Below are 27,194 nucleotides of genomic sequence, written 5' to 3' on the forward strand. Positions count from 1 at the left end.
AGGAAGGAAGGAAGGAAGGAAGGAAGGAAGGAAGGAAGGAAGGAAGGAAGGAAGGAAGGAAGGAAGGAAGGAAAAGAAAGAAAGAAAGAAAGCCACAACCAGGAACATTCAAAATGTCAAGATTGCCAAATTTTCTTTAATTCCAAGAAAGCGTCTATGTTTGGAGTTCTCAGAGATGCTTACAGTAATGGCCCAAACACTGGCTGGAAGGGGCTGATCCTTACCCTTTGCTGACGTGCCTCTGCCTGCCACAAAGGCACCGCTCGTGGCAGCCCAGCCCCCAGTCAGCTCCTCTCCCCAGCACTGGTGTCCCTCGGGTCAGTGCCTTGCTTTGAGCCGGAGCCCTTTCCCCAGATGGGACAGCTTTGCTCTGCTCTGCTCCTTGGATGCCATTTTGCAGTGACAGAGCAAAGCTGGCTCCCACAAGATTTGCTACAGCCAGGGTACGAGCATGCTGGTGAGCCACACAAACATGTACCAGTGCTGGAAGCAAGCACACAACTCCCTTCTGCCATCACTATGGCCAAATCATCCCTGTCGGGGCACTGGCACCTGCAGCTGAGCACGGAGCTGCTCGACATGGCTGGGGTGGCTGTTCCCAGCTGCTGCCCCAGCTGAGCCACTAGGCTTAGGAAAAAGAAGCAAGCTAATAATTAAAAATTTACTGTCCATGTGAAACAGCTTATTAAGCTTTGCCCTTGTGCTGGAACAAATGTATCTGAGCAACGAAAACAAACAGCCAACAAGCCAGGCTCTTGGTATCCCCCTTTCCAGATCTTTAAGTGATGCTGTAAGTTTATATTAAAGTCATTTTGTTTCTAAGCACTCTGGTGTTTGGAAGCAGCGTGTCTATCCCCCACATCAGCAAAGCTTGGGCAGTCTGACCTGGTAGGTGGCAGCTCTGCCCAGGGCAGGAGTTGGAACTGAGTGGGCTTTAAGGTCCTCTTCAACCTGAACCATTCAGTGATTCTGTGCCACATGCCCTGAACGTTCATGGTTCAATGCAATGTTTAAAGCTGCCTATCCATATCCAAGATGCAGGCTGTGTGTACCAAAATCCATTCCAATCCATTTTGAAGGATGCAGGGGCTGACTCTGAAAGAGGGCACAGCCATGTGTCCCCATGCTCAATCCATCATCAGCTCTGCAAATGAGAGTCCCCACCATGGACTCTTCATGGAAGTTCATGGAAGAGTTAATCCCTCCTCCAGCTCACACAGCAGAAACTGGTGCTTTCTCGGGGGAAAGGTCTTGGTGTTTGTCAATGTCTTTTCATAAAATGTTGTAAGACATCAAGAAATACCATTTATATTGCTTCTTAATATAAATGTCAGGAAAAGATTTTGTACTAGAGGCAAGAAGAATCCAAGTGAGAACCTTTGACCAAATCAACTCTCATTTCTTAAACTGTCTTGCTAAGTTGCCATGGGCCCAAGCATTCAGACTTGTCTTCCCTTTTTGAAAACCTGCAAGTTCAGAGACTTTTTGGTGATTGCCTATTTTTAGAATACTCCCTATTAGGGTGCAAAAATACAGCAACCAGTAGGAAGCTAAAAATTCTTCATATAAAATGTTATCTGTTAATTTTGAGTGTGTGTTCATTCCAGGCTCTTTGCTCCAGAAAGAAGGACAGAAGCAACAGTAAGGCATCAGTGATGGATGATGAAATTCCAGTTTGATGGAAAGCCTCTCACAAGGGGGAAAATAAAAGCACCAGAGGACTGTAGAAGAAATGAAGGAGAAAATGGATCTCAATCCCTACAACAACCTGAAAGGAAGTTGTAGGGAAGTGGAATTGGCCTCTTCTCCTATGTAACAGTGATAGGATGAGAGGGAATGGCCCCAAGGTGCACCAGGGGAGGTGCAGGTTGGGTGTTAGGAAAAACAACTTATTCAAAAGAGTGATGCTGCAGTGACACAGGCTGATAAGGAGGTGGTGGAGTCATTTCCAGAACCGTGTGGATGTGACACAGTTGGTAGGCATGGTAGAGATGGGCTCACGGTTGGACTTTGTGATCTTAGAGGTCTTTTCCAACCTCAGTGATTCTGTGATTCAATCTAAGAGTCTAAGGAAACTAGCCAATAATGTCTAGTTTTGTCTTTTGTTGTCTCTCATTGAGACCAGGAACAAATTCAAAGCACAAGGCACTTAAAAACACTAAAAAATGAAATAGTTGCAGATTCCACAGGAGCTCCTGAAGGTCCCTTGCCAAAGCCAATGCTGAGAGCAGATGCTCAGGAGGATTCAGGGCAGGACCAGGCTTTGATAGGGAGTAATGGGAACAGCCAAAATTACCTTAGATGACTTTAAAAATAAGCCAAGGAGGTCATGCTCTCTCACACACTGCACAGAAAATCAGTCATGAGAGAGACATTTTTGTAGTGGAAAGGTTTCAGCTGGGGCTCCAGGTTTTCCATGGCTTCATTTGAAAGTGAGGACATGAAGGGACAGGGCATGGTGGCATGTGACCATTTTGTGAGTGGTGATGCTGTGCTCCCCAGTTACATCCCCACACGTGCTTGTACTCACCCAACACACAGAATAGGGTTGCTATGGGCACAGGAGTCATCCCTCAAAGCACTGGGGCTGCCCCTCAACCTCCTTCCTATGAACCTCAGTCCCACTGAAGTGGGAAGCAGCAACCTCCCGTGCTCAGAAATAAAAGCTACCACACACATGCCTTGGTTTCCTTTCAGACCTTGTAATTTTTTTTAATTATTATTATTTTTATTATTTCCTCCTTTTAAGCATCCCTTTAAGGGTGAAATGAAATCCAACCATTTACAGAGAAAATGATTTCAGAATGTACATTTGATTTATCCTTACAAAAAGTTCATTATTACTTGCTGTTTATAAATTACAGAGTGGAAAGGAGCTTTGCAGATTCTTTTTTTTTTTTAATTGTTTTTGGTAAGTCCACGCATTCTTTTGCCAATACAGTGTCCTGGCATCACCACCAGCAGGTCCAGGTGGAACCCAGCGTCAGCAGTGCTGCTGGGCTTCCTCCAGGACAATTCTGCATCACCATCCTCACAGGAAGGAAAAAAAAACAACAGTGGCTTTGATTCTTAGTTTCAGAGCATTTCAGATCCCTTTTTAAGCCATTGTCTATAGTCCCCAATGTTTTAGATGTTGGTATATAGCATCAGAAACAGCTCTCCTTGGTGCTGGATTTGAGCCACTCCTGACATCTCCAGCTCCCCCTCTTTTTCAATAGGAGCAGATTCGTCCAATGTCTCAGAAATCAGAAGATTTTTTGGTGGATAGGGGAAACGCAGCAATAGAGGGATTTGGGATCCATTCTACCATACTTCTCTCCCTTCTCACCAAGGCTTGAGGTCAGTGAGGCCAGGATGAGCCATCCCTTCCCTCTTCACCACCAGTGTTCGCTAACAGGACCAGGAGCGACTCCCGACACGTCTTCACAGTGCAGAGGCATAGCAGCCACGTAGTGCTGGCAGGAGCAGCGGGACAAGAAGAGACACTGCCACCCCATAAGGACACACCAAGAGGCACCAGGGGAACAAATACCCGTTCTGCACTGACCCTGCCCCCACCCTGATTCATAAGTTACCTGGAGGCCACAAGGTCCCCTTCCCTTATCCAGCACAGAGGCACAAAGAACAGGCTGCACAACAGCAAACACCTCAGCAGAACACAGGGATCAGAGAAAGCAACAGTGAGAGCAGATTGTTGAGTGTGTTGTCCTTCATGCAGGCACAACCCCATCCCATCCCTTGCTGGGTACTGCACCACATCACTGCCATTGTTCCTCTGGAGGGACAGAGGCGCTAGCCCACATCCTCTCCTTCACCTGGGAGGAAGGAGGAAAAGAAGCTCCCCACCTCAAAGCCACGCATGGGCACAAAGGAAGTCAAGCAGAGTTGGGCAGAAAGAAGGGCAAAGTATAGGGATGCACCAATTACAGATAACACAATTAATCTGAAGGCAGAAAGGTTCTGGGGAAGAAAAAGCACACAGCTGCGGGGAAAGGTTGGTGAACCACGGACAACGTTGGCTCCAGAAAGACAGTGGGCTCATGGCTTTGCTGCAATAACCAGTCCTGGGGCAGAATGGGATTTGGTTTTCTGTTTATCCCTTTCCAAACTTCATTGTCTGGCTCAGACAGGGATGGCTGAGGGCAAGCCACCACCTTGGGAAATCGCTGTGCAGAAGTCATCGTGCTTGTCTCCATCTCTCAAGGGAGGCGATGGAAGACTTTTAATGACAAGCACTCCAACTCCCTAAGGATAATAAACACAGGGCTTACAGAAACAACAGGAACATTAACTGGTTTGGCCTTAAATCAAAACACTGGATGATTCTTGAGAAAGAAAATGAAAAAATGCATTTCAGCTGTGAAGTCCCTTCCTCCATCCATAACAGAAGCCTGTTTTAAATTTGATTTCCTAAGAATAAGGAAATGGAGACATCCAGGAGGTGGACAGGGCCAGAGTCATGCAGAAGAGCCCCACTGCTGCTCTTGCCTGTTCCAGTGGGACCTTCTCAGAAGAGAGAGGAGGGGAACAATTGAGCAAATAGTGGAAGAGAGGGGAGGGAAGGGAACAGGCTGAACTTTGGGAATAGGAGATGCTGATAACTGCAGTTACAGCTTATCTGAATCTCCTGAGACGAAAACCATACCCCAGTGATGAACACACAACTTGCAGTGCACTAAAAATCCCCACGGGAGCCCATGTATGGGAAGGGCTGGTAGGATGGGAGAGGCAGCTGCCACTGCAGTTTGGGTGGTGCAGCCTCAGCATGCGTGTGCTTTAGTCTGTTTTTTGTGGGGCTCTGCTGCTCCCAAAGCACCCATACAAAGACTGACTTCTCTCTCGTCTTCAGGAATGCCTGACCTGAGGTTTGTATTGCTATCACCAGGGTAAGGTGATGCCTGAACGTAAGTCCTAGATTGAAAATAAGGAATAGCTTCTTCCCTTTTCACTTTTCAAGTTACTGCTACGAAATCCCTTGTGTCAATACACTGGGCTCTCCTCTGGCTATCCCTGGGGAAAGCTCTCATGCAGCAGTCTCAGTACTATCGCTCTAATCTTGCTAAAAGTGACTCCTCCTTTCTCATCTGAGCCCTGATTTCTCTACAGTCTCCCCCTGCCTAAGACTTCCCTGTCACTGTGGCAAAATTCCCTCCTGCATCAACAAGACTGAGCTCAGCACAGCCACAGCTTCTCTTTGAAGGGAGAGCATTCCACCCACCAAGCCTTCTCCTGCTCAGTTCTCAAAGGGACTTTCCTCTTTTTGGGAGACACATCACAAAGGAAAACAGCAACATACACATATATATGTAAAAGAACACAAAAACAAACAAAACAAAACAAGAAAAGAGGGGATCCCTCAGTTCTTCCAAGCAGGCATTGTGGCACTTGAGATGGGGGGAAGGAACTAAGATGAACTCCAACTCAGTTTGATCAGCAAAACGATATTCATCTTTCTGTTCAAATTTAATTCTTCTTAGGGAACCAAATTATCTTTCCTGATGCTTTTCACTTCTCTAGAGAAGCATATAGAGGAAGAGAGAGAGACAGAGATAGGAATGGAGCGCAATGGAGAGAATGGGATGGATGACACAGGAATGTGAAGCCCTGATGGAGTGAGTTGAGGTCAATGGAAATGCTCTTGTTCCAGCTGGCCTGATGGCAGGGTCACTCTTCGTTATGACAACATTCTACTCCTCCACATGATCCTCACTTATTTGTTTGGAAGATGAGCCAATATTTCCACTGTAAGGCCAACAGAACACATTTGTGTTTTTCTCCCTCTTCCCACCACAGCGTGGGCTCTGGGCACCCTGTCAAGCCATCTGCTAAGGAAGGGTGGTGAGGGTGGAGATGCCAATCTGCCTCCTCAATGAGCTGAACCAGTCTACTACAGCAACAGGCTAATCTTCACTACCCATCAGTGGCCACTTCCGTTAGACACTGGCCCACCAGCTGCAAGGAATTTCATCCTACATCTCCTCTACTCTGCACGGCCTCATATGCACAGTCCAGGCTGTGGATTGCATGATTGTCCCAGAAAAGTCCTCTTGCCCCAGAGGGATTCTACCCACAGCTCCATTCTCCACAAGTTCTCAGTGGGTCCTGTGCCTTGACATGCTTTGTGTTTCCCCACAACACCCATCAGTGACTCAGAACTTTGCCCTTCTCCTCTAATTTCCCCCATGGCAAGAAGAAATAGCCAGCACATGTAAACAGAATACTTGCAGCAGGCACAGCCCAAAAGGGTGCAAAGGCAGCCAGAGAGGCATGTAAGAGCTCCACATGGCACACCCTGCTATGAAGAGCTGATGCTCTCCCCGAAATGTCATCCATGACAAGACAGATCACAGCTTATGGATGCCACCATTTCCTGAAAACACGCACACCACCCAAGACCAACTTTGACCCCTCCCCTCCCAACACCAGTAACAAACACCCACGTGCATACCAAAACCATGCATGTTAGCACTCATGCACATAGGAAACCATGCACTTGTAAACATATACTCCCACCATCTGATTTAGTCCCCTGCAGCTTATCCAAGACCCAAACAAAGCACATGCTGCAGGGAAAATGCTTCAGCCCCTGTGGAGCAAGCCAGTGCAGCATTGTGGGGGCAGGGTGAAAAGGGAGTAAACAGATAGAGAAAAAAAAAAAAAAACAATAATAAAAAAAATTGGCTTTCTTCTCTGCTTTCCACCTGCCTGCTTCAGGTCTGGTAAAGCATCAGGCCAAGAGACAGCCCCGGACAGATATACTAAGTTTGTGGGAGGAGGCAGCGTGTAGGGGAGAACACCTTGGAAGCAAAGGATTTGCCTTTCCCAAAATACTTTGACATAGAGGTATAAAAAAAAACGCATACTGAGATGCTTTTGCACATTCACTCATCCAAAAAATGCCTGTGACACACATCTGCACACGTGACCCTTCGCATCACTTTGTGCCTGCTGACTCAAACACTCAATGAACAGCTCAGGCTCACATCTGTGCTTGCTCCGATCCACAACAGATGAAGGTGGAGGGGAACAGCTGCCCTCTCTCCTCAGGGAGCCCTCCCAGCCCCCCGAGGAGGAAAACCCACCAGCTGGATGCAGCAAGTCTCTCCAGCCAGCAGAAAGGTCCAGAAGACGCAGGGAGGTCTTTATGCTACTGCCCACACCTCTCCCCTCCTCCTGCCCAGGTCTCCCTTCATTTGTCTGAGGAATTTGTCCCCAGGCATCACCCTGGGAAGAAGAGAAGGGAGGGAGGACAGAGACATGGAGAAATGGCATACCCCATCTGGAATCAAAGAAAACAAAAAAGAAAGGAACAGACAAACACCCGACTCTTTCCCTTTGTCGTGAAGTTCCGATTTCCCACATGAGTCCAGCGATCTCAACCAGCACCCTCCGCTTTTCGGTACGGGTTCTCCAGCAAGTAGTGGAACTGCTGGTAGTTCTTGAGCAGATACTTGGGAGCATACATGTGCTCCTTGGGGTCAGCAGGGGGATATTCCTGCGTTGTACCATCAAACCAGCCACCAGTCCGGATCAGCTCCCGGATATAATTGAGGTCTCGTTTATCCTCGTAGTCACCCCAACGGGGGAAGTCCCCATTCTGGGCCGACACCAGTTTGAAGTAGATCCCCTCTGGGGTGAAACACCAGGAGCAGTGCCAGCCAGCAAAGTGGAGGGGGCTGCCCAGCGACCACTGCACCAGGATGTGTCCCGTGCTGTTCTCATACTGCCGGAAGCCAGGCATGGTGTAGTATTCACGGCGCCGCAGACGGATCCCATCAGTAGCATAGACAGCCTGGAGCATCCCCATAGTGCAGCCTGAGACCACCTCCAAGGTGCCCGGTTGCTTCCAGAAGAAGCCATAGAGAGACTTGCGCATGTGAAAGGCGAAGGGTTCCGTCCAGCCATCGTAGAGCTTGAGGAAGAGCACGCCGTCACGAGCCGGGATCTCATCAGCATCGTCGATGATGAAGACATCATCCGGGCGCAGGTTGCGGAGGCGAGACACGCCATCTCGGGTGAGGAAGGTGCGCAGGTAATCGTCAGCGATCCAGCCATCCTGGCGCCCACCAGCGGGGAAGTGGTCCAGGAAGACATAGAGCACTTTGTGGCGGATGTACTCATAGGAGCCGTTGAGGAGCATCTCGCGGAACTTGAGGGGCCGTGGCTCTCCGTAGGCCGTGAAGTTCGACTCGCACACCACAAAGACGTCCACCACATCTCCTAGCTCGTGGAAGCGGACATCCAGCAGGTCAAACTCATGGTTTATGTTGATAGCGTTGATGACCCGCCGGGGGATCTCCCGTGGCACCAGGCGGTCCTTGGTGGGCAGGTTGGAGTATTGGACCACGGTGGGAACGCCACAGCTGGGGCCGTGCCAGCCCGGCAAGCACACACACTCCACCCACTTGCGCCGCTTGGTCCCACCGGCGCTCAGCGGTTTGCGAGCGGGACGCCCTGAGGCCGCACCATCCGCGCGCTCCTCTGGCCGCCCTCCCGCTGGTGGCTTCTCCAACACCTTGGTACCCGGTTTAAAGCAGACGCCACCGGCTTTGGTTCGGACAAAATATTCCGTCGTGTCTTCCGGCAGCACAAACTCGACTTTGTGCAGCTCTTCGCTGGCTCTGCTGGGTGGCAGGGGCTGGAGCAAGGGAGAGTGAGAGTACAGGGGTGTGCGGAGGAACTCTGCACCCCCCGGCTCAGGGCTAACCTGTGGCGTGACGGGGGCATTGTTCCAGAAGAAGCTGGAGACGAGGTTGGGGCTAAGTGAAGCCAGGTCCCGGGGGAAGGTGACATAGGAAAGGGCCTTCAGGAAGTGCAAGAAGGAGATGAGGCAGAGACCAGCCATGCAGAGAGTCAGAAAGAGCTTATGGCGTCTCATCTTCATCCTGTGGAAAAGCCATGAAAAGGAAAGTCATGTTTGGGAATCACCAGGGTGCAAAAAAGCTTGCTAGTGGTAGGAAAATAGGCTGGGGTGTGCTACAAAGCAGGTCCAAACTCAGCATGCATCTATCAAGACTTGAACCCAAACCAAATCCCCCACACCCCCACATTTTTAGTGGGCCTTTTGCTTTGGATGGGTTATACCAAGCTGAACCTCCTCTAGAGCAGTTACAGCCTTGTAGTCTCACAAAGAGAGGAAAGGTGCTGGCGATGGGGTAGAAAGATGAGAAATCCGCAACAAAAGAAGTTCATTATCCTGTAAGGCACTGCACTTGGCACATTTGTCCCCACTCACTGATGGGAACAAATAAACACAGGCCTTGAGTCAGGGAAGATGAAGAGAGAACAGGTGAGCAAGAGGGATGAGAGAGAGTAGAGGGTACGCAGCTGAAACCCAGCCAGCATAAGAAAGGCAGTCTTAAGGGATTGAGCTCATAGCCAGGCTGCCAGGACCAGGAAAACACCCACGCTTCTCAGATCTTTCCAGTGTTTACTCACAACACACACCTTAAAAACCCCTTGTTCCTAAGAAATGCTAGCCAAGTTTGTATGGGAAATAGAGAAAAAGTGTTAAGATTTTCGCTTTTATTCCCCTCCCATCCCTCTGTGCCCACTATGTTTCCAGCTGTCTCCCTTTGCTTTTCATCTTCTGTGGACCAGATGCTGAGGGGGTTTTTTGCATCTGTATAAAGGTGGCTAAAAAACTGCCTAGCTGTCTCTGCTGGCAATATAGTGCTGTCACGATGGATCCACATCAGGCCAGCAAGGAGCCAGCAGTGCTCAGCCCTTTCTTCAGAACAATAATAAAAAAAAAAAAAACAGCCTTCATTCTCTTCCTATACCACCTCCCCTCTGCCAGTACGTGCTGGGAACGCAGAGCTGCTGTCAGGCAGAAAAGTGATTGAAGACTACAATCCAGAAAAAGGAAGAAGGGGAAAAAATAAAAAAGGAAGAAAAAAAAACAACCTCACCCAACACTTCACCAGGCAGAACAAGGAAAGGCAACTGCATGCTGCTGCTTAGGGAAGGTTAAGGCAAACAGGCAAGGGAAAAAGGTGACCTAAACCTTGGCAAGGTGGGGGCTCTCCCCCCAAAAGCGTAAAACCCTCCATGCCCAGGAAACCCACCAGCTCGCTCCCGACATGTTCCGATATGTTCCTCAATGGCAGCTCCCCACCATGGTATGGCGCCCACACATGTGCCTGAGAGTCTCCTCCCTCAGCCAAAGGTCTCCACGACAGGTATGCCACATCCCATGCCATTGCTTATAAATCCCACGCAGCACTCAGAGGCAGCCCAAGCCCTCGGCCCCATGCTAGGGTACTCCCCTTTCCCAGCCTGGCATTTCCCACGGCCCACGTGCATCCTGGATGGGAGCAGAGTGGAGAAGCGTCCAGCCCACCCAAGGGGAACGAGTGAAACACAACAGGGCACGTTTACTGATTAACCTCGGGAGAACTTAATGCTGAAGGGAAAAACCATAAATTTAGGCAGATGGCAGCCGCTCAAAGGAAATCATATCTGGCCGCCTACCGAGAGCTCCAACATGGACTTTGATATAGAAGGGGTGTCCATGTTCATATCTTATAGTTCAGCAGCAAGCATTTCTAGAAGCTTCGCTGTTGCCTTTTTAGTGAAAATTTTAGGACATTCGCCAACGCCATCCCCTGCATTCTGGCTGTGGCAACTTCCTTACTGATGGAGTTATTTCAGCGTAAAAACAGAGACTGTAAGCCTGAAGCCAATGGAAGAGTTACAGGCTTTACTTTTGATATATTTTAACACAGCACAGTGGAGGGACCTACCACGACCATGGCCTAGCTCACGAAAGGCTACCTCTGTGGTGATCCAGCGATGGAGGGCCTGGTGCTGTTCCCTTCTCTGAAGCTGTAAAGGGCCATCTTGCTCTTCCTCAGGCGTTCTTTATGGGGCTAAAGCAAGAGGCTATGGAAACCCAAGGGCATCTCATTGTGCCCAGGGAATTTTATTTATCTTAAAGCCTTTGTTATTGTCTTTCAGGAGCAGAAGGACCACTCACTCAAGAAAGAGTATCTGCCATCTCTTCCTTCTGCACCACCAGTTTTGCTCCATCCTGACATATGGGGAAGAGAAGAATAAAAGGAATCTGGAAAGACAGCAATCAGAGGCTGCTGGAAGACATCCCTTGCTGATACATTAGTGCAGCTCTCTCCAGTTGAGCATCCTGTCCTTCCTCCAAGGTATTACCTCTGGACATCAGGTCACCAAGGCTCAGGTGAGGCTCCAGTAAGGCTCCAGTTCCTACAGGGCACAAATGCATAGCAGCCAGCATCCTCTGAGCTGGCCCAGCACACAGGACAAGTGCTGGAGGAATCACGTGCAGCAGGTCTTCATCATCTTTCCAGGTGGCCTCAATGCTCCACATGCCACGGGAAACTCCCTAACAGAAGTTGTAGCTCCTGACATTTAACAAACTGCTTCACTTTCCAGGCTCTGGTGTGCCATGTCAACCTAGCAGGACACGCGGTTTGAAGAAGCAGAGCTTATTTTCCTCACTTGACATTTGCATACATCACTGTCCGTCAGGCTCAGCACAAGCTCTGCAGCTCCTCAGCCCGTGCATGGCTGCATTGCCTCCCCGTTATCGCAGCCTGCCCTGCAGCTCTGCCAAAGCAAGCTGGCCCTGCAGTACCCTCTGCTGTTCCGCTGCCGACATTTCCCAGGAGGCAGTTTTCACTGCTCAGTTGCCTTTGTGAAGGAGTGGGAACATGAACCCACTCCTTATCCCTTCTTAAAAGGAGGGAAGCAAAGAATAAAGCCGTGTCCTCTTCAAAAACCTCTTCCTTGGGAACCACCTCCGTTCTCACATGCCAGGGATTCCTCTGCCAGGGAGTGGAGAGCTCATCCACCCCTGGGTGGGCTGAGAGCCGTCTGTCACGTATCCCTTCCCATATCATCTGATCAGCACTGCAGGAAAAGATGTCCTTTGAGCAGTGGCTAATTAGAGACAAAGGCCAGCAGGGGAGGAAAGCGTTGTTACCCACCTTCCCCACCCAGAACATTTATGTGTAGCTGAAATGAGAAAGGAGGTTCTGGGCAGGGAGACATCTCAGCTTGTCATAAGGAACCCCAGCTGCTCTGGCACAAAGCAGCCATCAGTTACTCGGAACACAGAAAAGAGCAAGAGGAGAGATTTCCCTTATGACAATTTTGAGTGAGGAGGGGAAAAAAAAAAAAAAGTGAAGAGAGATCAAGTTACTGTCAGGTTAAAAACAACAGCATGAAAAATAAAAGCTTTAATGTGCAAGCAGAAGAAAAAGCTAGGAAGGGCACGGACAGCTAGCTCCTTTCAAAGCTTAGGGAACATGCAGTTATAAACAGCTTCGGAAGCATTCAGTCTCAGCAAGAGGAGCCGAAAGCTCCTCTTTGAAAGGGACAACCTTGGTATTTCCTTGCGTAAAGATGCATGTCTCTGCCATGCAAGGGAATGGCTTTCAGAGGAGGAGAGCTAGAAGTGGTACGCATATGAGTTATCCCCAGGCACCTGTTACAGTTTTACTTTGCCATTATATCAAGTAACCGGTTGATTTATACCATCTTGAAATCATATCCTGATTTCAAGGAGCCGGAGAAAGATATGCACAGCTAAGAGCTGGCAATTCACCAGTCCTAATGTTCTCCTCTGGAGGATGCTGGCAAAGGGCCATACAACAGGGCACTGTCTGCACGATACCCGGCCTCTGGGGCACTAGCACTTCTTCAGTGCTAAGTCTACCTTTCATTCCTCTACTCGCAGAGCATCATACATCATCAGGGTCACAGTATCTGAAAACACTAAAATTTCAAACTGCTTTTGATCCGCAAAGAGCAACAGAAGGAAGAACTACTATTTGTTTGCAACAGAAACGTAACGAGCTCAAGAACAGCAGGGCTGTGCTTTGCTTAAGGATAAGAAGAGAAGATTATCCTACAAAGCTGGGCAGCAGGGAAAGTGAAGAGAATCATGAATGTAGCAGAAGGTAGGTAGGGCTCAGCATTTCCCTCACGTGAAGGATGCCATGATGCTGCATGACTGCAAGCTACAAGGATTTTAGCAGGAAGTTTCTTGCAGGGTCACAGTACAAGGTAGTTTGAACATAGGCAGGCCCATATCGACTTCCATCCACATTCCAGGGATGGAATACAATATTCTTCCACCACCTTCATTACGAACTACTGCCCACAGTGCTAATGCAAAGCAGCAATAACTCATGCTATGCATTTCCTTTGCAACTTTGAGGCAATTGACCACACGGTGCCACTGACTCACTGCCAGCACAGCCAGCTGGAGCAAGCCATCAGCACAGTTACCCTTCCAGTAAGGTCAGGCAAAGGGAGAACCAGGCTCCATCTTAATTATCTTCTTTTCCTTTCAACAAGGGGGCAAGCAGAAACATTTGTTCAAGGCTAGTCTGGATGGAGGCTGTGCAAACCGATCTAGTGCCTGGTTGGTAGCCCTGACCATGGCAGGGGGTTGGAACTGGATGATCCTTGAGGTGTCTTCCAACCTGAGCCTTTCTATGAGTCCATGATTCTATGATAACGTGTCTGCTCTCAGTCAGGTGTTACCACAGCAGTTGGCTTCCAGAGTTGCCATCCCCTCATCAAATGGGAGTCGTCAAAGCAGGAAGAAAGATGGATGAAAAAAAGAAAACTGAAGGGTGAGTCTATACAAGGCCAAGGTAAGGCTGTTCAGAACACAATTGAAAAACCAAGGCACTACTTCCCCAGTGAAGGGGAACACATACCATACATGACAACCACAAACACTGGGTTTGTGCACAAGGCTCTGCAATGCCTCAACTAATCAGTAGCATCAGTGGTGAAAAAGAAAGGTTTCTCCTCCTCCTCTGTGCACTCTTATAAGAGACCAAAGTGCTCCAAGCCAGCAGCTATGATCTGGTACATAAAGAAACTAAATGGATGCATGTAGATCCGAGGTTTTTACATTTTGCGTTTGCCCAGCTCTCCACCCTTCAGAGGAGCAGTAGCTTTGGACTGAATACATTCTACAGTCTTCCACTGTTTTGACTGTTTTCACCTGTCTTGCCCTGCTCTTTAGTGGGAAGCCTTGGCTATTTTAGATGCCACACCTTCTGCCGCAGAAAGATAGAATCATATAATATCCCGAGTTGGAAGGGATGCACAAGGAGCATTGAGTCCGACTTGACAGCTAAATACTTTGCAACAACACAGTTCTCAACTCTCAGATCACAGCACATGGGACCTGGAGATAAAATGGTCTTTGTTGACAGCATTCTGTCTCAAGACTGATCTTTCAGAAGTCACCAGAATAAACCAACATCTAAACACCTTCAGAGTCCATTATAAAACCCTTCACTTGAACAGATTGTTCTTACTGTAACTACCATAATTCTAATAGCAGCATAATTATATAATTCTCCAGCCCCCGGTTTAAAAGAAGATCAGCTCAAAGAAGACTAAAAAACTCTACTGAAATCCAATAACGGCCTACGAGACACCAATTTAATTTTATCCAAGAACTACTTGGCCATCACAAGGGTATAGTACTGCATGCTAAAGAAAACTTCAAGCTGGATTTCTAACTCCATGGGAATCTAACAAATATTCTTCTCAGTATCCTTCAGCTGTACTAGGCTCCCTTGTAACTAATGTTCTCTCTCTAACCAAAGCCAGTCCCACCATAGGGATTTCCACGATTCTAGAGATGCCTCAGCATGCTCTGATCCTTCAGATGCTCTCAGAAAGCACAATTTTGATTTCTCAGCACCACTAGGCTAAGGATTCTTTCCACTAAAGGGAAAATAGCACTTTTGTCCTCTTCTCTCCTTCACTTACGCTTGATATCCTGGAAGGACTCTTCCTCAGCCTCCTCACAAGATCTAGTTTCCTGAAGAGTGTTGTGATGACTCTGCAGGCTGCATCACCACTTGGCCCCAAAATCAGGTCCCAGGACACGTGCTCACATACATACACACACACCCAAGGATGCAAAGCCTTTCCCCCAGCCAAACACAGCGCTGCTGCTCCCTGCTTCACTTGTGCAGTGGTTATAGGAACACAAAATGGAGTCTGCTAGTTCATTTGCTTTCTGACTGGTTCCTTACAGGGAAGGAATGCTCCATCATGAATCCAAAAGGAAACAGGGACAAGACTACACAAAAGCAACTTCTGTCCTCAGGGAGGCCAAGGCCATGGGATAATCAAAAAAGTATGTGAGAATTCTCAGCTAGTCTCGATGTATTGCAGACAGGGACAGGACATGGCCACTTAGAGGATAAAAAACTATGCTTTCAAAGACCAAGCAGTGCATTATGGAAGCACAGAGGTGGTTTCGTAGGTTCTCACTCTTCACTCACCACCTTCACGGCTCACCACCCCTAGGCTGTCAGTATAAAAGTTCACATTGGAAATCCAAATCAGCAGCCAATCTGAGTTAAAAATAAACTTCAAGAGAAGTGCCTAAGGATGAGAATAAGCGGCTGACAGCAGAAACTTCCTGGATGACAGCTATTCACCTCTCACCAAAGCTGTTGCATCATATAGTTGCATCCTCAGACACTCAAAGGGACAGGCCACTTTTTGAGCAGGGTTCGTCTAACCAAGACTCCAGTGAGGCTCCCAGTCAACTGCCGTGAGCTAATCAGTTTTTGGAAGCATCAGGGAAGAACATCTCAAGGACAGATCTGGAAGACAAAGTGCTTTCAAAGCAGACCCTGGCAGGCAGTCCACATGAGCTGAGCAAGTCAAGAATCCTGAGAATAGCACCTCAGAGCTGAAGGGATATGGCAGTCGTGCACCAAATCGTGCAAGCAAGAAGCACCTGATGCCACGGTGATGGACTTAGTTCACAGGCCCACGCTGGCAGGAATAAACCACGTTGCCTTTGGTTATTTGCAAAGTGAGTGGCAGTTGTTTCTGTGTCCCCAGAATAAAAGCCCTCCAAATCAAACCAAGAAGGTGACTCATTAAGCCCCAGAAAGATGATAAATAATGAGAGGCCATAAAGCAGCAGCAAGACCCTAGTGGCCACAGGGAAGAGCCGGCTCTCCATCCCCGCCTTCCTTCCTCCCCCATCCATCACCAACCACTTGGGGTTTGGCAGGGCGCTCACTTTCCCACAGTAGCTGATCTATTACTCTTCGAAAGAGCGTTCCCAGCTCCTTCCTTCCCCTCCCTTCAGGCCACAGGGGTCCCCCACTTGGCAGCCCCTAGATCCCCCTCTTCTCTGAATGTCTGGTGACCAGCCAACCCCATGCAGAAAGCATTAACCCCTCTTCACCGGGAGCAGCCAGAGAAACCTGACTCCACGCCGAGAGCTTTCTCTGGGTGTCTCCCCCTCCTCCTCTACTTCCCACCCCCAATTCCCTCCCACACCCCATTCTCCCCCCTTCTGCTTCTCAAAAACCAACTCCAGCCCCGGGAGTGTTGCATCTTCCCAAGAATGCTACACGAACCCATGGGAATTTTCCTTGGACCAAGAACAGACCCTTATTTATTTGTCTCTTCTGCCTTTGTTCCTCATTTCCTCTTTCAAGACTTAGGCAAGACCTCGACACAGTGCCGCCCGGATCCCCCGCTGCCACTTTACTTTGTTATTATTTTCAGGAGGAGAGAGCTGATAGGCAGACAGCTCTTCAATGCCTTGCCCCAAGGCAGGAGCGAATCAGCCCAGACACCCACCTCCGGGCTGGGCAAAGGGCACGGGGCTCTGCAGAGCACCTCGGGCTCCAGCACACAGAGACAACCCCCTGCCCGCCTAATCCTTCTGACTGTAGCACGGCAGCCCTTCGGATTAAAGCCGCACAAATCAAATCGTGGGTAACGGCTCTATGCCGGTAACAGGCATATGGCACCATGAAGAGGGGCAGTTTCCCGGAATGAAATCAAAAGCCTCCTAATGCACTTAGCTCAGGGTCACATAAATCTCTCTTCTGCCTCCCGCAGAGGGCTGGATCTTGTTTACAGGCGTTGCAGCAGGCCTGGGTCTCAACAATATGTTTATTTCTCTGCACAAACATTCTTTTTCACAAAGCAAAGCAGTGTCCTGATCCTCAGATTAAGCCGAACAGAGAGGACTATGGAGCAGGCCTTCGGAGAAAGAGAGCTTGTTGTCATCAGTGAAGACAAATGCCATAGAGGACATCACATGGGCTGCTGCTGTAACGCTTCTCTTCCCACTCTTCGGCATTGTGAGGCTGCACCTCAAGTGCTGTGTTCAGTTCTGGGCCCTTCACTACAGGAAAGACATGGAAGTGCTGGAGCGTGTCCAGAGAAGGGCAGCAGAGCTGTGAGGGGTCTGGAGCACAAATCTGATGGGGAGCAGCTGAGAGAATTGGGGTTGTTCAGTCTGGAGAAGAGGAGCTCAGGGGAGACCTCATCGTTCTCTTCAAGTCACTGTAAGGAGGTTGTGGAGAGGTGAGGGTCGGCCTCTGCTCCCAGGTAACAGCGATAGGATGAGAGGTAATGGCCTCATGTTGTGCTGGGGGAGGTTCACGCTGGACACTGGGGAAATGTTCTTCTCCCAAAGAGCGGTGCTGCAGTGGCACAGGCTGCCCAGGGAGGTGGTGCAGTCACCATCCCTGGAGGTGTTCCAGAACCGTGTGGATGTGGCACTGAGGACATGGCATGGTGGGGATGGGCTGGCTGTTGGACCAGGTGATCTTAGATTAATGATTCTGTGATTCTGTGCTTCTTCCCCAAGACTGCCTTATGAGTTGGGGAAGGATGAAGAGGAAAGCAAGGCTTTGTCTCAGGCTGAGACCCAAGTGGAACCACACAGCTCATTGTAAGGATGTCTGGTGGTTATCTGGCCAGCCCCTCCCCAACACAAAAACACAAACTTGCACCACACAGATAAAAACAGAGAAGCTGAGCCCTTCGGTTCAACAGTACAATGCAGGGCCGTTAATGCTGCAACCTCTTGATCAGACCAAGTTCCTCTCTTCTTTTATGTATTCAGTGACATAAACATTTATTTTGAATTCTGTTTCTGAGAAGTTAGCTGCCTGCACAGCCATGCCAGAAAGAAAGGGGAAGAGGAAGGCACTAAAATCTCTTTTTTCAACACTCCAAGGGGAACAGGAAGGAGGTGCAGGGCAGAGGGGACCACAGCCACATCTTGAACACCTTGCAAAATCTGGCGTACTGCTAAGAAACACTTGGACAGGACTGCATAGTCTTTCAACAGAGAAAAGGTCTCAAGCATCTGAATATTTCAGAATCATAGAATCACTGAGGTTGGAAAAGACATTGAAGATCATCTAGAGCAACCATCCACTTAGCACCAATATTACCCTGCAACGTCCATCCCAGCTCCACTGCATTGGCCTGTAATTGAGTCAGGGACCAGATCCAAGCATCAGATTCACCATCTCCAGCCTGACATCATCTCCTCACTGCAAGGACAGCGCTCTGAGCTCAGGGAGGCCATGCCACAGAGATGCTCCACACTTGAACGATGCAGAAAGTGAAACTGCATTTTTTTTTCAACAAGAGCATCCGCAGGGCAATTCAGCTGCATCAGGACACATGCAGACAAACAGGGCCAGAAAGGAAACCCACAGCACTTCCTCGCTGTTCAGTGATAGAACCTGGATGCCTGACAAACACCCTTCCCTCCCCCCAGCGCTCACAGGAAGCAAGAAGACTCTGTTCCAGAGCACAATGGCACCATAAATAATTCAAGAGACTGCTAAATTATGCAGAAGCAATCCCATCATCCCCCCCTGGCCAGGCTGGGTGCAGGTGTGGTCAACCCTTGCTCCAAAAGTTGCTGCGAGATGGGGAATTTGAGGCCATGGAGGCTCAGTGCCAATGGCGCATATACGGGAACACAGTGGCCACTTGCATCACACAACAGCACGACAGGAGGTATTTGGGGACACCCAATAGGGAAACAGCCATTTCTTTGGGCCACCTCTTCTCCAGAGACCTCACCCAACCCTAGGAGGGAAGCAGGACCCGCAGTCTCCCAGGCTGCGTAGGACAGCGAGGCAGAGGGAGAGGAGCTGTGGGGCAGGCGTGAGGAACAGAGTGTGTTCAAAGAGGAAGCAGCTCGTACTGATCACCCCAGGGCAGTGCTCACCCAACCTGCCCTCGTTTGCCTGCCCCGTACTGCAGAGGTACTGGGCTTACCCGCAGCCCCTACCTCTTCCAGCTCCTGCAGGCTCTGTGCTGTGGCTGTGCCCAACATGCTCCGTCTGCAGGGAGCTCTATCCTCCTCCTCCTCCCCAGTGTCCAGCTTCCCCCAGAAGTATCCACACTGGCAGAGGAGGAACTGAAAGCACTGCCGTTGCCCTCACTTAAGCCTCAACTGAAAAATCACAGGGCTGCAGCTTACCTTCCTCTTCCTCCTTAAAGGGCTCTGCATCAGGGAGCGGGGCTCCCTTCGGTGCCACGCTGCTGTCTGCTGGGCTCCACTGTCTGATAGCCAAAACAGGGGATGCTAACGCAGATAAAGTCAGAGGAGCAGCTCCCTGCGTTAGACAGCAGCTGCTGAAGGCGTTCCGCAGCGGCACACATTTGCATTGGTCTCTCTCGGTGTGCCTCAAACCCGATCGCTGCGGTGCTGCTATCATGCAAAGCACACGCAAAGCAACACTCCCACAGACAGAAAGACCCAAAGGAGTGGATGGCAGAGTGACTCTGCTCACTAACCCCGGCCCAGCCTGCAAGGGTTGGCAAACCGGGGGACAATGGCAGGATGCTACTGGGAAGAAGCAGCAGATGGAAAGGGAAGCAATTGAGCGGGGCAGCATGGAAGTGGCAACCCCCAGCTCAGCCATGGGGCGCTCCCCAGGGCCAACATCATGCTCCCCAAACTGCCTGAGCACCCCACTCCTGACCCTGCAGCCCCACCGTGCATGGTCACGGTGGGTCAATGGTTGGACTAGATGATCATAGAGGTTTTTTTCAATCTCCATGATCGTATGATTCTCTACAGGCAGGGCTGATAGCCTGAACTAGCCCTTCCAGGCACCTCACACTGTACCAGTCCGTGCCCCCTCCACTGCCTTCCCTGCTGACTGCTGTCAGCTCTGCCAGTCCTCGTTAGCACCACCTCCTCCAGCCACATCCCACTGATTGGGTCACGGACTCCAACAATGTACAAAAGGCCCATTTTAGAGCCAGTAACCCCACCTCAAACCTCACCAGCCTGTAGGAATGAGAGCTGGCCCAATGTGCCCCATCCATCCATCACTGTGTTTCCCAGCTGCTTTCCTCCCACTTTCACAATCCAGTGCATGAGGAGGATTAAAAAATAAAAAAAAAAATTTAAAAAAAGGAAGAAAAGAAAAATATTAGTTTTGGATGGCAGATGCACTTTGAGGATGCTGTTCAGTGGACAGGAGGAAGCTCAGACACAACACACTGAGAACTCAGCTATAAGCCCTGCCACGAGACTGAGTTTATCTCTGCCTGCTGACAGGTCCAAGCAAGGGAGGGTCAGAGAGGGAAACTCATCTGAACTAAGTGTCCTTCACATACACAACAGTATCCCCACACGCTGTCCTGAGTGGCTCCTGATGCCCTTACTTGTGGCTGGGTACACACACCAAGCTTACCATGGCCATAAGCCCTACAGAAGGGCCCATGCTCATGTAAACATCCCCAGCAGGACCTTGTGGCACGTACCCAAACACTCACCTGAGCCTCACACAACCACCCCATAAAGACACACGATGCAATGTGACACCAAGCAGAGTCACACCGTGCATCACACAGTGTGCGTGGGAATGAGGAGAGGAGGATAAACAATGCAGAGGAGAAGCACAAACACCAACTCCATACCTATAGACCCTGAGGGCAGCTGTGATTGCAGCCTATACACTGAGCAACTCCCACAGCCCAGCTGTCCCCATCCCCTGCTGGGGATATGAGGCCCAGAGTTAGAACTGTGGGCAGCTCCTGCAGTGCAGGTGCACCCATTGGCTTCTACCTCCTCTTTCTGACCACCTTGCCAGGGTGATCTCCATGTGCCACACAGGTAGATCTCTCTTTTTCCAACTTTACCAGTAAGCGAATGGAGGGATGCTGATGCCCTACGTACCTCTGGTGGAGATGAGCTCCTGCAGTGCCTCATACCATACCAGAAGGCAGCAGTGGGGCCACAGCACTGGGAACCAGGCGAGAGCTCACCTACAGCTACCAGAACTCCTTCCATAAGAAAATAATTGCTGTATCCAGGACATTGATAAACAAGCCATACAGGTACTGGCCTCCCTCACGTGGAGGGAATGCTGTACCTTGCAGCACATTTTTTACCACTGCTGCAAGATCACCCGAGGGCACTGAGGGGCTGTAAACCTTTGCAGGACTTTTAGGTCCCCATCCCCCCAGCCATTGTCCAAAAGCTGAGTTATATCTCTATGGGCTCCCCAAGAGCAGCACACCAGGCTCTCCCCTCCCTCCCCAGCCCGAAGGGTGCATTCCCAACACCACCATGAGGCTGAAAGCACAACACAGATGCTACAGCTGTGCACAGGGAGCTCTGGTAACTGGGGGAGTGCTGGAAGGTGGGAAGCCTGTGGGTTTTCCCTCCCATTTGAGACAGCTCTTTGCTGTCTAAGGGTCAAGCAATGGCAGATCCTACAAGATTTCAGCTCTCCCAGAGGAGCTGGCTCCAGCAGCAGGGTCTTGCTGGTGACTCACAAGTCACAGGCTGCAGCTGGACTCGAACACCACTTCTAGGCAGGGACCCGTGGGACACCCTTAGGGAAGGGGGCTGAGAAGTCCCCGTGACTCATGTCCTGTTGTGGTTGGGTAAAGAGGGACAGGAGTAGGTGGGCAAAGAGGGATGGATGGGAGTAGGTGGGGATCTGAAATGCAGTTTGCACAGGGCTGGAGGCTCCTGGTGACTCGAATGCTATCATGGGCTCGAACTTCCTACTGGAAGAGGGATCTAGAGGTAAACGGGGGGTTGTTACAGGGAGGAGAGGTGCTTGGCGTCCATGCAGTGGCCCATAGGATAGAGGGGACACAACAGACCCCAGCTGCAGCGCTGGAATCAGGCAGGGCTCCCAGAACTGCAGCCCATGGACCGAGGCACCGCGTGCCTCACCCTTCCGTTCCACACTCCCTCCCTGAGCAAGCCCAGAGCCGCAGCAGCCACACACTCCCCATCACCCTTGTCACGCTCACCCAGAGAGCAAAACTCACAAGGACGGGGCTGCACCAGCCTGTGCCACCCCAGCAAGAACACAGTGATTCCCATCTCACAAACAACGTGGGTGCCCACATCCCCCCGCAGCCAGTGCTCAACCGGGGGGGGTCAGTCTGACGCGGAGTCAGAGCTGGGGGGGGGAGGCTTGACGCCGATGGCACACATGTATTTGTGTGTGTGTGTGTGTGTGTGTGTGTGTGTTTGCCCTCCCACGCACGCACTCCTGTTACTCCTTCTCGCTCACTGCAGCCTTGGCACGCGTCCCCAGCCCGTGCCCTGCTCGCAGGCAGCAGCTGGGCCTCCGCTGCAGTGCCCCGGCCAGAGGCTGCCTCCATCCATCCATCCATTCATCCATCTATCCATCCATCCCCGCAGCTGCGGGCAGGGGGCTGGCGGCATCGCATCGCCTCCCTCCTCCCCAGCGCCGCTGCTCCCTAGCAGGGGATGCTGGGATTATTGGGAGGGAGGTGAGGGGGAGAATAAAAAAATAATAATTAAAAAAAAAAAAATCGCGCTCGTGTAAATAAATAAGAAGGGAAAAGGGGGAGGCGGGAGGGCGAGCAGAACTTGCAGGTGGCGGCCGAAGGGGGTACTAAGGGGGGTCCCACCGCCCCGGGGTAACTCCAACGGGTGCTGCGCGCACCGCTCCCCCCGCCCCGCTCCGCTCCCCGCACCGCCCCGCGCTCACTCACTCACCCCCGCCCGGCGCAGCGGCGGTGCCCGCCGGGCCCCCGGCGGGGCGAGGCTGCCGCTCGCCCCCGGCCCGCCCGCCGCCCCCCGGCATGGCTCGGCGCCGGAACGAGGCGAGGCGAGCCCGCAGCCCCCCGCCGCCTTCCTCCTCCTCCTCCTCCTCCTCTTCAGCCCTCCGCCTCCTTCTCCTCCCGCTGGAACGGCCGCGGGCAAAGAGATGCGGAGCCGAACCCCGCCGGCAGCGGCGGGCAGAGCTGCGGCAGCCCCTTTTGTGCCGCCCTCCCAGCCTGTCTCCTCCCCCGGCGCGCCCGCCCCCCCCCCCCCCCGGGTTGCCGCCGCCCGCCGCCCCCCGCCTCCCGCACAAAGCAGAGCGGAGCTTCGCCGATGGGCTGTGGAAGGGCAGCGGGGCGGCCCTGCGGTGCCCTGCTCCCCCCCGCAGCATCCCTGCACCGCCGTTATGGGGAGATGCGCCCGGCGACGTGCAGGAAGTTTGGCTGCGGTGCCAGAAATAGAGCTTTGCGTCTGCTGACTCTCCATCCCGCACCCCGACTGCAAAAGCTGCCTTTACTCGGTTCAACTTTTCTCTGCGTTCTTCCTCATTCAAGGCCGGTTTGGGGAGAGGGAAGCAAAGCCAGGCGGAGCCCGAACAAACCTGACTGCGAATACAGCGAAACATGGGCGTGGGATCGCACCCCTTGCAGCCGAGAGCTACAGAGGTCAAAAGGAAGCAACGCTAGAGAACACCCTTCCTTGTGAGTTGCTGGGAATTTAGAATAACAGCGTGTTCAAAACAAAGTATTGGTGCCAGTGCCCCTCTAACCTGCCATTATCTGATGACTGAGCCGTGCTGTGCGCCGGTACAGGCAGCCCTCACACCATTCTTATGGGAACTCAGTGAAGATCTACAAGAGATCAGAAAACCATGGAATCGCCAAGGTTGGAAAAGACCTCCAAGATCATAGAATCATAGAATGGCTTGTATTGGAAGGGACCTTAAAGATCATCTAGTCCCAGCACACCTGCTATGGGCAGGGTTGATCATCAAGTCCAACTTTCAGCCCATCCCCACCATTCCCACTGACCATGTCCTCAGTGCCACATCCACACAGTTCTGGAACACCTCCACGGATGGTGACTCCACCACCTCCCTGGGCAGCCTGTGCCACTGCAGCACCACTCTTCCAATAAAACCATTCCACCTTAACACTTAACAGAAAGAGGCATCCGGTGGCAACCAGTACTAAGGCAACCCAAGAGGTTCCTCGCCTACAGGGCTCAACACTCAGCATCTGTATGGATGACAGCAGTGGAAGGGCATGAGGAACAAAAGGCCTAAACTGCTCAGCCAGCACCAAAATCTTCCTTGCCAAAGGGCTGTCCCAGTGTTAAGGCCAAGGTTGAGATGGTGCAGGAGGCAAAGAGCACAAGTGAAGGAGAAATTTCCCCTCTATAAACTCAGCTGGAGGATGACTGAAGGCACCTGGGGGTGAGCCGGGTTCTGTGTGACTCAGTAGATCTGCAGAAGTACTGAGAGAAAGGAATGAGGCTGGAGGAGGAAGGAAATGGTACAATAAGTAAAGTTCTTGCCATAGAAGAGAGGTGATTTTGTGGCAGAACTCAATACCACACTAACCAAGTCCTTGAGGAACAGCACACTGGGGAGAGCACACCTCTGAGGTGACAACATCTCCATCTCCAGGTTTGGGATGACATATCCCGTCTATGGGAGGATGCTCCCTAGGACAGCCCAACAAAGAGCTGGGTTTGGATGGAACCCTCAGCTGAATTTCCATCAGATCCATGACAGCTTTGAGTGATGATGGCAAGGGATGGTGTTAGTTTCACTTGCAGGGGTGATTTCAGCTCTGGGAGTACAAATCCCATTAGGGATGGGCAGCAATCTCCCATTCCTTTCCCACAGCCAGCAAACACCCATCACAGAAGGGGAGGCTGGCACTGATGGGAAGAGAACGATGCTGGTACCCTGCTCCCAAGTGGGACCTTGCTTCAAAACCCCTGTGGCTCTAGGGTTGTGGACCCAGGGAGCAGAACAATCTTTGTTTTTTCCTTTATTATTTTTTCATGGTCTTACGTGCTTTGATGGCAGCAGACTGAGGCTCAGATGTAGCATCCAAATGCCTCCTGGTTTTTAATTTACGTAGTTACCGTACCCTCTCCCCAAAGGTAAAACCCCCAAACCTTTAGCTCTATTTTACATAAAAGCAACTGAGGATTAGAAAAATAATGTGATTTGCTGGAGGCCAAACAGAGAGTCTGTGGTAGGGGTGAAATTTGACTGTGGCTCCCAAATTAGCATCACAACCATTGCTGTTCTGTAGCGTTTTCTTTCTGCTTTGCATACTTCAGTCTGAGACATGCTGGACAAGCTGCCTTGGGATGAGGAGTCATTTTTAGCCATGTTTCTGCAGAAATGAAGCTCTCACCATCACGTTGTCTATCTGCCTGTCTATCAGCCACCCACGGCATGGTGTGAATCCACTGGCCAACTCCAACCACGCTGCAGTGAATGGCAGATCTTCCCACACCACCACTGGGATGCACTCGCCTGTAAGTGGGAAGAGGAAGGGAAAGCAGAGGATGCTCACTGGGAAGTGAGGAGCTGAGCTCCAGGCATGATACTCAGGGCTGGGAAGAGAGCTGGGACATCCTGGAGCGCAGCAAGCGTGGTCGTGAATAGGACAGAGAATGTTTGTCCCACACTCACAAAGCAACTTTTTTTCCCTAACCCCCAAGGGCTGCTCCTGGGGGAAGAAGGCAATGAGTTCACCTTAAATGGTCTAAAACCCAAACCTCTGTATGCAAATGAATTCTGATGAGATGAGCAAGATGAAGCACTGCCAACCCTGGCTCAGCTCATTGGCTACCCAACACTGACAGCAGTCCATGCTCCTTGGCAATGCGTTCAGCCCCACAAATGTTTCTGCCTCCCCCAGCCCCATGCTACAACCTCGCCAGATGCAAAGCTTTCAAGCAGAACCATTACCACACATGTTTTCTGGTCTAGGTGGCCCTGGTTTCTTCCCTTTGGGTAAGGGGACAGGGCCTGCTTCTTCGCTTCTAGGGTTGGCCTTTTACAGCAATGCCGAGCTCCCATCACCTTACAAAGAGGAATTAGGAGCGCTTTCCTCCCCGTCACTGTTACACAGGCATTTTCTACCATGCAGCCATTGCTGATAAGGGTGGCTCTTGGGCTCCACGCATGCGAAGAGCCTAACACTCAGTTAACTCCTTCCCACTGACCCACGGAGCCCTACTAATGACCCAGCTTTCACTGCGTAATGTCTCAGAGAGGTCGCCTCATTTCGCCCTTTGGGATTCCAGCCCTTATAACGCCCTTTCCAGTCTGACTCTGCAAACAAAGTGCTCCTTTGAGCAGGGCAGTCCTGAAATCTGATGCCCTTATTCGTATTGAACTGCTGGTGGCAGGGTGGAAAACAACAAAGTGGCATTTCTATTGCTGGTCACCAAGAAAGTGGGGTAGGACAAGGGTATTTCTCTCTTCCTCAGATCTGAAAAAACAACAGTCTCTGGCAACCACCATTGCTAGCAGTCAGGGTACAGCAAGAAAATGAGATGAACAAACCCCTGATAGAATGCTCAGGGGCCAGCACTAGCAGGACCCACCCAGAAACAATGCCTTGTGCACAGGGGAAACAAACAAATGCCGTTTAACTCTGCTGTGAAGTAACATAAAACTCTGCCAGATAAGGATTGTTTGCTCTCACTGAGGGCAGCCTTACTCCCTGGGCTGTTTGCTGAAATGCATTTGTTTTGTTTTGTTTTGGCTTGGTTTAATATTCTTTTCCTATTGGCAATGTTAAAGACAGCAGTGGGGTTTCATAAAGCTGTCACAGATCATAGAATCATACAATCATTAAGTTTGGAAAGACCACTAAGATCATCTAGTCCAACCATGATCCCATCTATCCAACCATCACCCCATCAATCCAGCTGTGAGCCCATCAGTCCAACCATCACCCCATCAGTCCAACTGTCATCAGCCCATGAATCCAACCATCAACCCAACAGTTCAACCATCAACTCACCATGAGCAGCGAAGCATTGCAAGTCCTGATGTCACTGGGTGCTCTTATTCCCAATAGCCTTTAGTATGATAGCCAGCCCCACAGGGGGAAAACCCACGTGTGTGCTCAGACTGGCTGCTCTGCCACCACATCATCTTCTCACTGGCCTTTGTCCCATCCATTCCCTCCTGCCTGAGCTCCAATGCCACCTGCAGGGTGACAGCAGCTCCTTCCCCGAGGGCCTGTGGAGATTTTTGAGTTAAAGCACTCTGGAGCGAACATATCCACTAGGGTCGTATCAATTTCCCTGGCCCCTGTGAGTGATACAGCATGTCCAGATGGGGAATTGGAAA

The 27,194-nt window shown here is 50.8% G+C and overlaps 1 protein-coding gene across 7 annotated transcripts; it reads right to left on the reverse strand.

Annotated features, from left to right (window-relative positions):
* Positions 1-1,595: 1,595 nt before the first annotated feature.
* MGAT3 (beta-1,4-mannosyl-glycoprotein 4-beta-N-acetylglucosaminyltransferase) lies at positions 1,596-27,194 on the reverse strand. 7 transcript variants are annotated; one of them, XM_090142092.1, is made up of 3 exons: positions 26,863-27,194; positions 25,240-25,361; positions 1,597-8,885 (listed from the first exon to the last, which is right to left on the reverse strand). In XM_090142092.1, exon 3 carries the CDS (start codon positions 8,882-8,884, stop codon positions 7,376-7,378), a length of 1,509 nt encoding a protein of 502 aa, XP_089998218.1. In that variant the 5' UTR covers position 8,885; positions 25,240-25,361; positions 26,863-27,194; the 3' UTR covers positions 1,597-7,375. The 7 variants fall into 7 exon arrangements, with proteins under 7 accessions (XP_089998185.1, XP_089998218.1, XP_031456066.1 ...); XM_090142059.1 differs by lacking the exons at positions 25,240-25,361; positions 26,863-27,194 and adding an exon at positions 10,777-22,778 and having other exon boundaries at positions 1,596-8,885; XM_031600206.2 differs by lacking the exon at positions 25,240-25,361.

This window comes from Phasianus colchicus, chromosome 1 (genome assembly GCF_987193195.1).
Source record: "Phasianus colchicus chromosome 1, bPhaCol1.hap1.1, whole genome shotgun sequence".
Taxonomy (NCBI): domain Eukaryota; kingdom Metazoa; phylum Chordata; class Aves; order Galliformes; family Phasianidae; genus Phasianus; species Phasianus colchicus.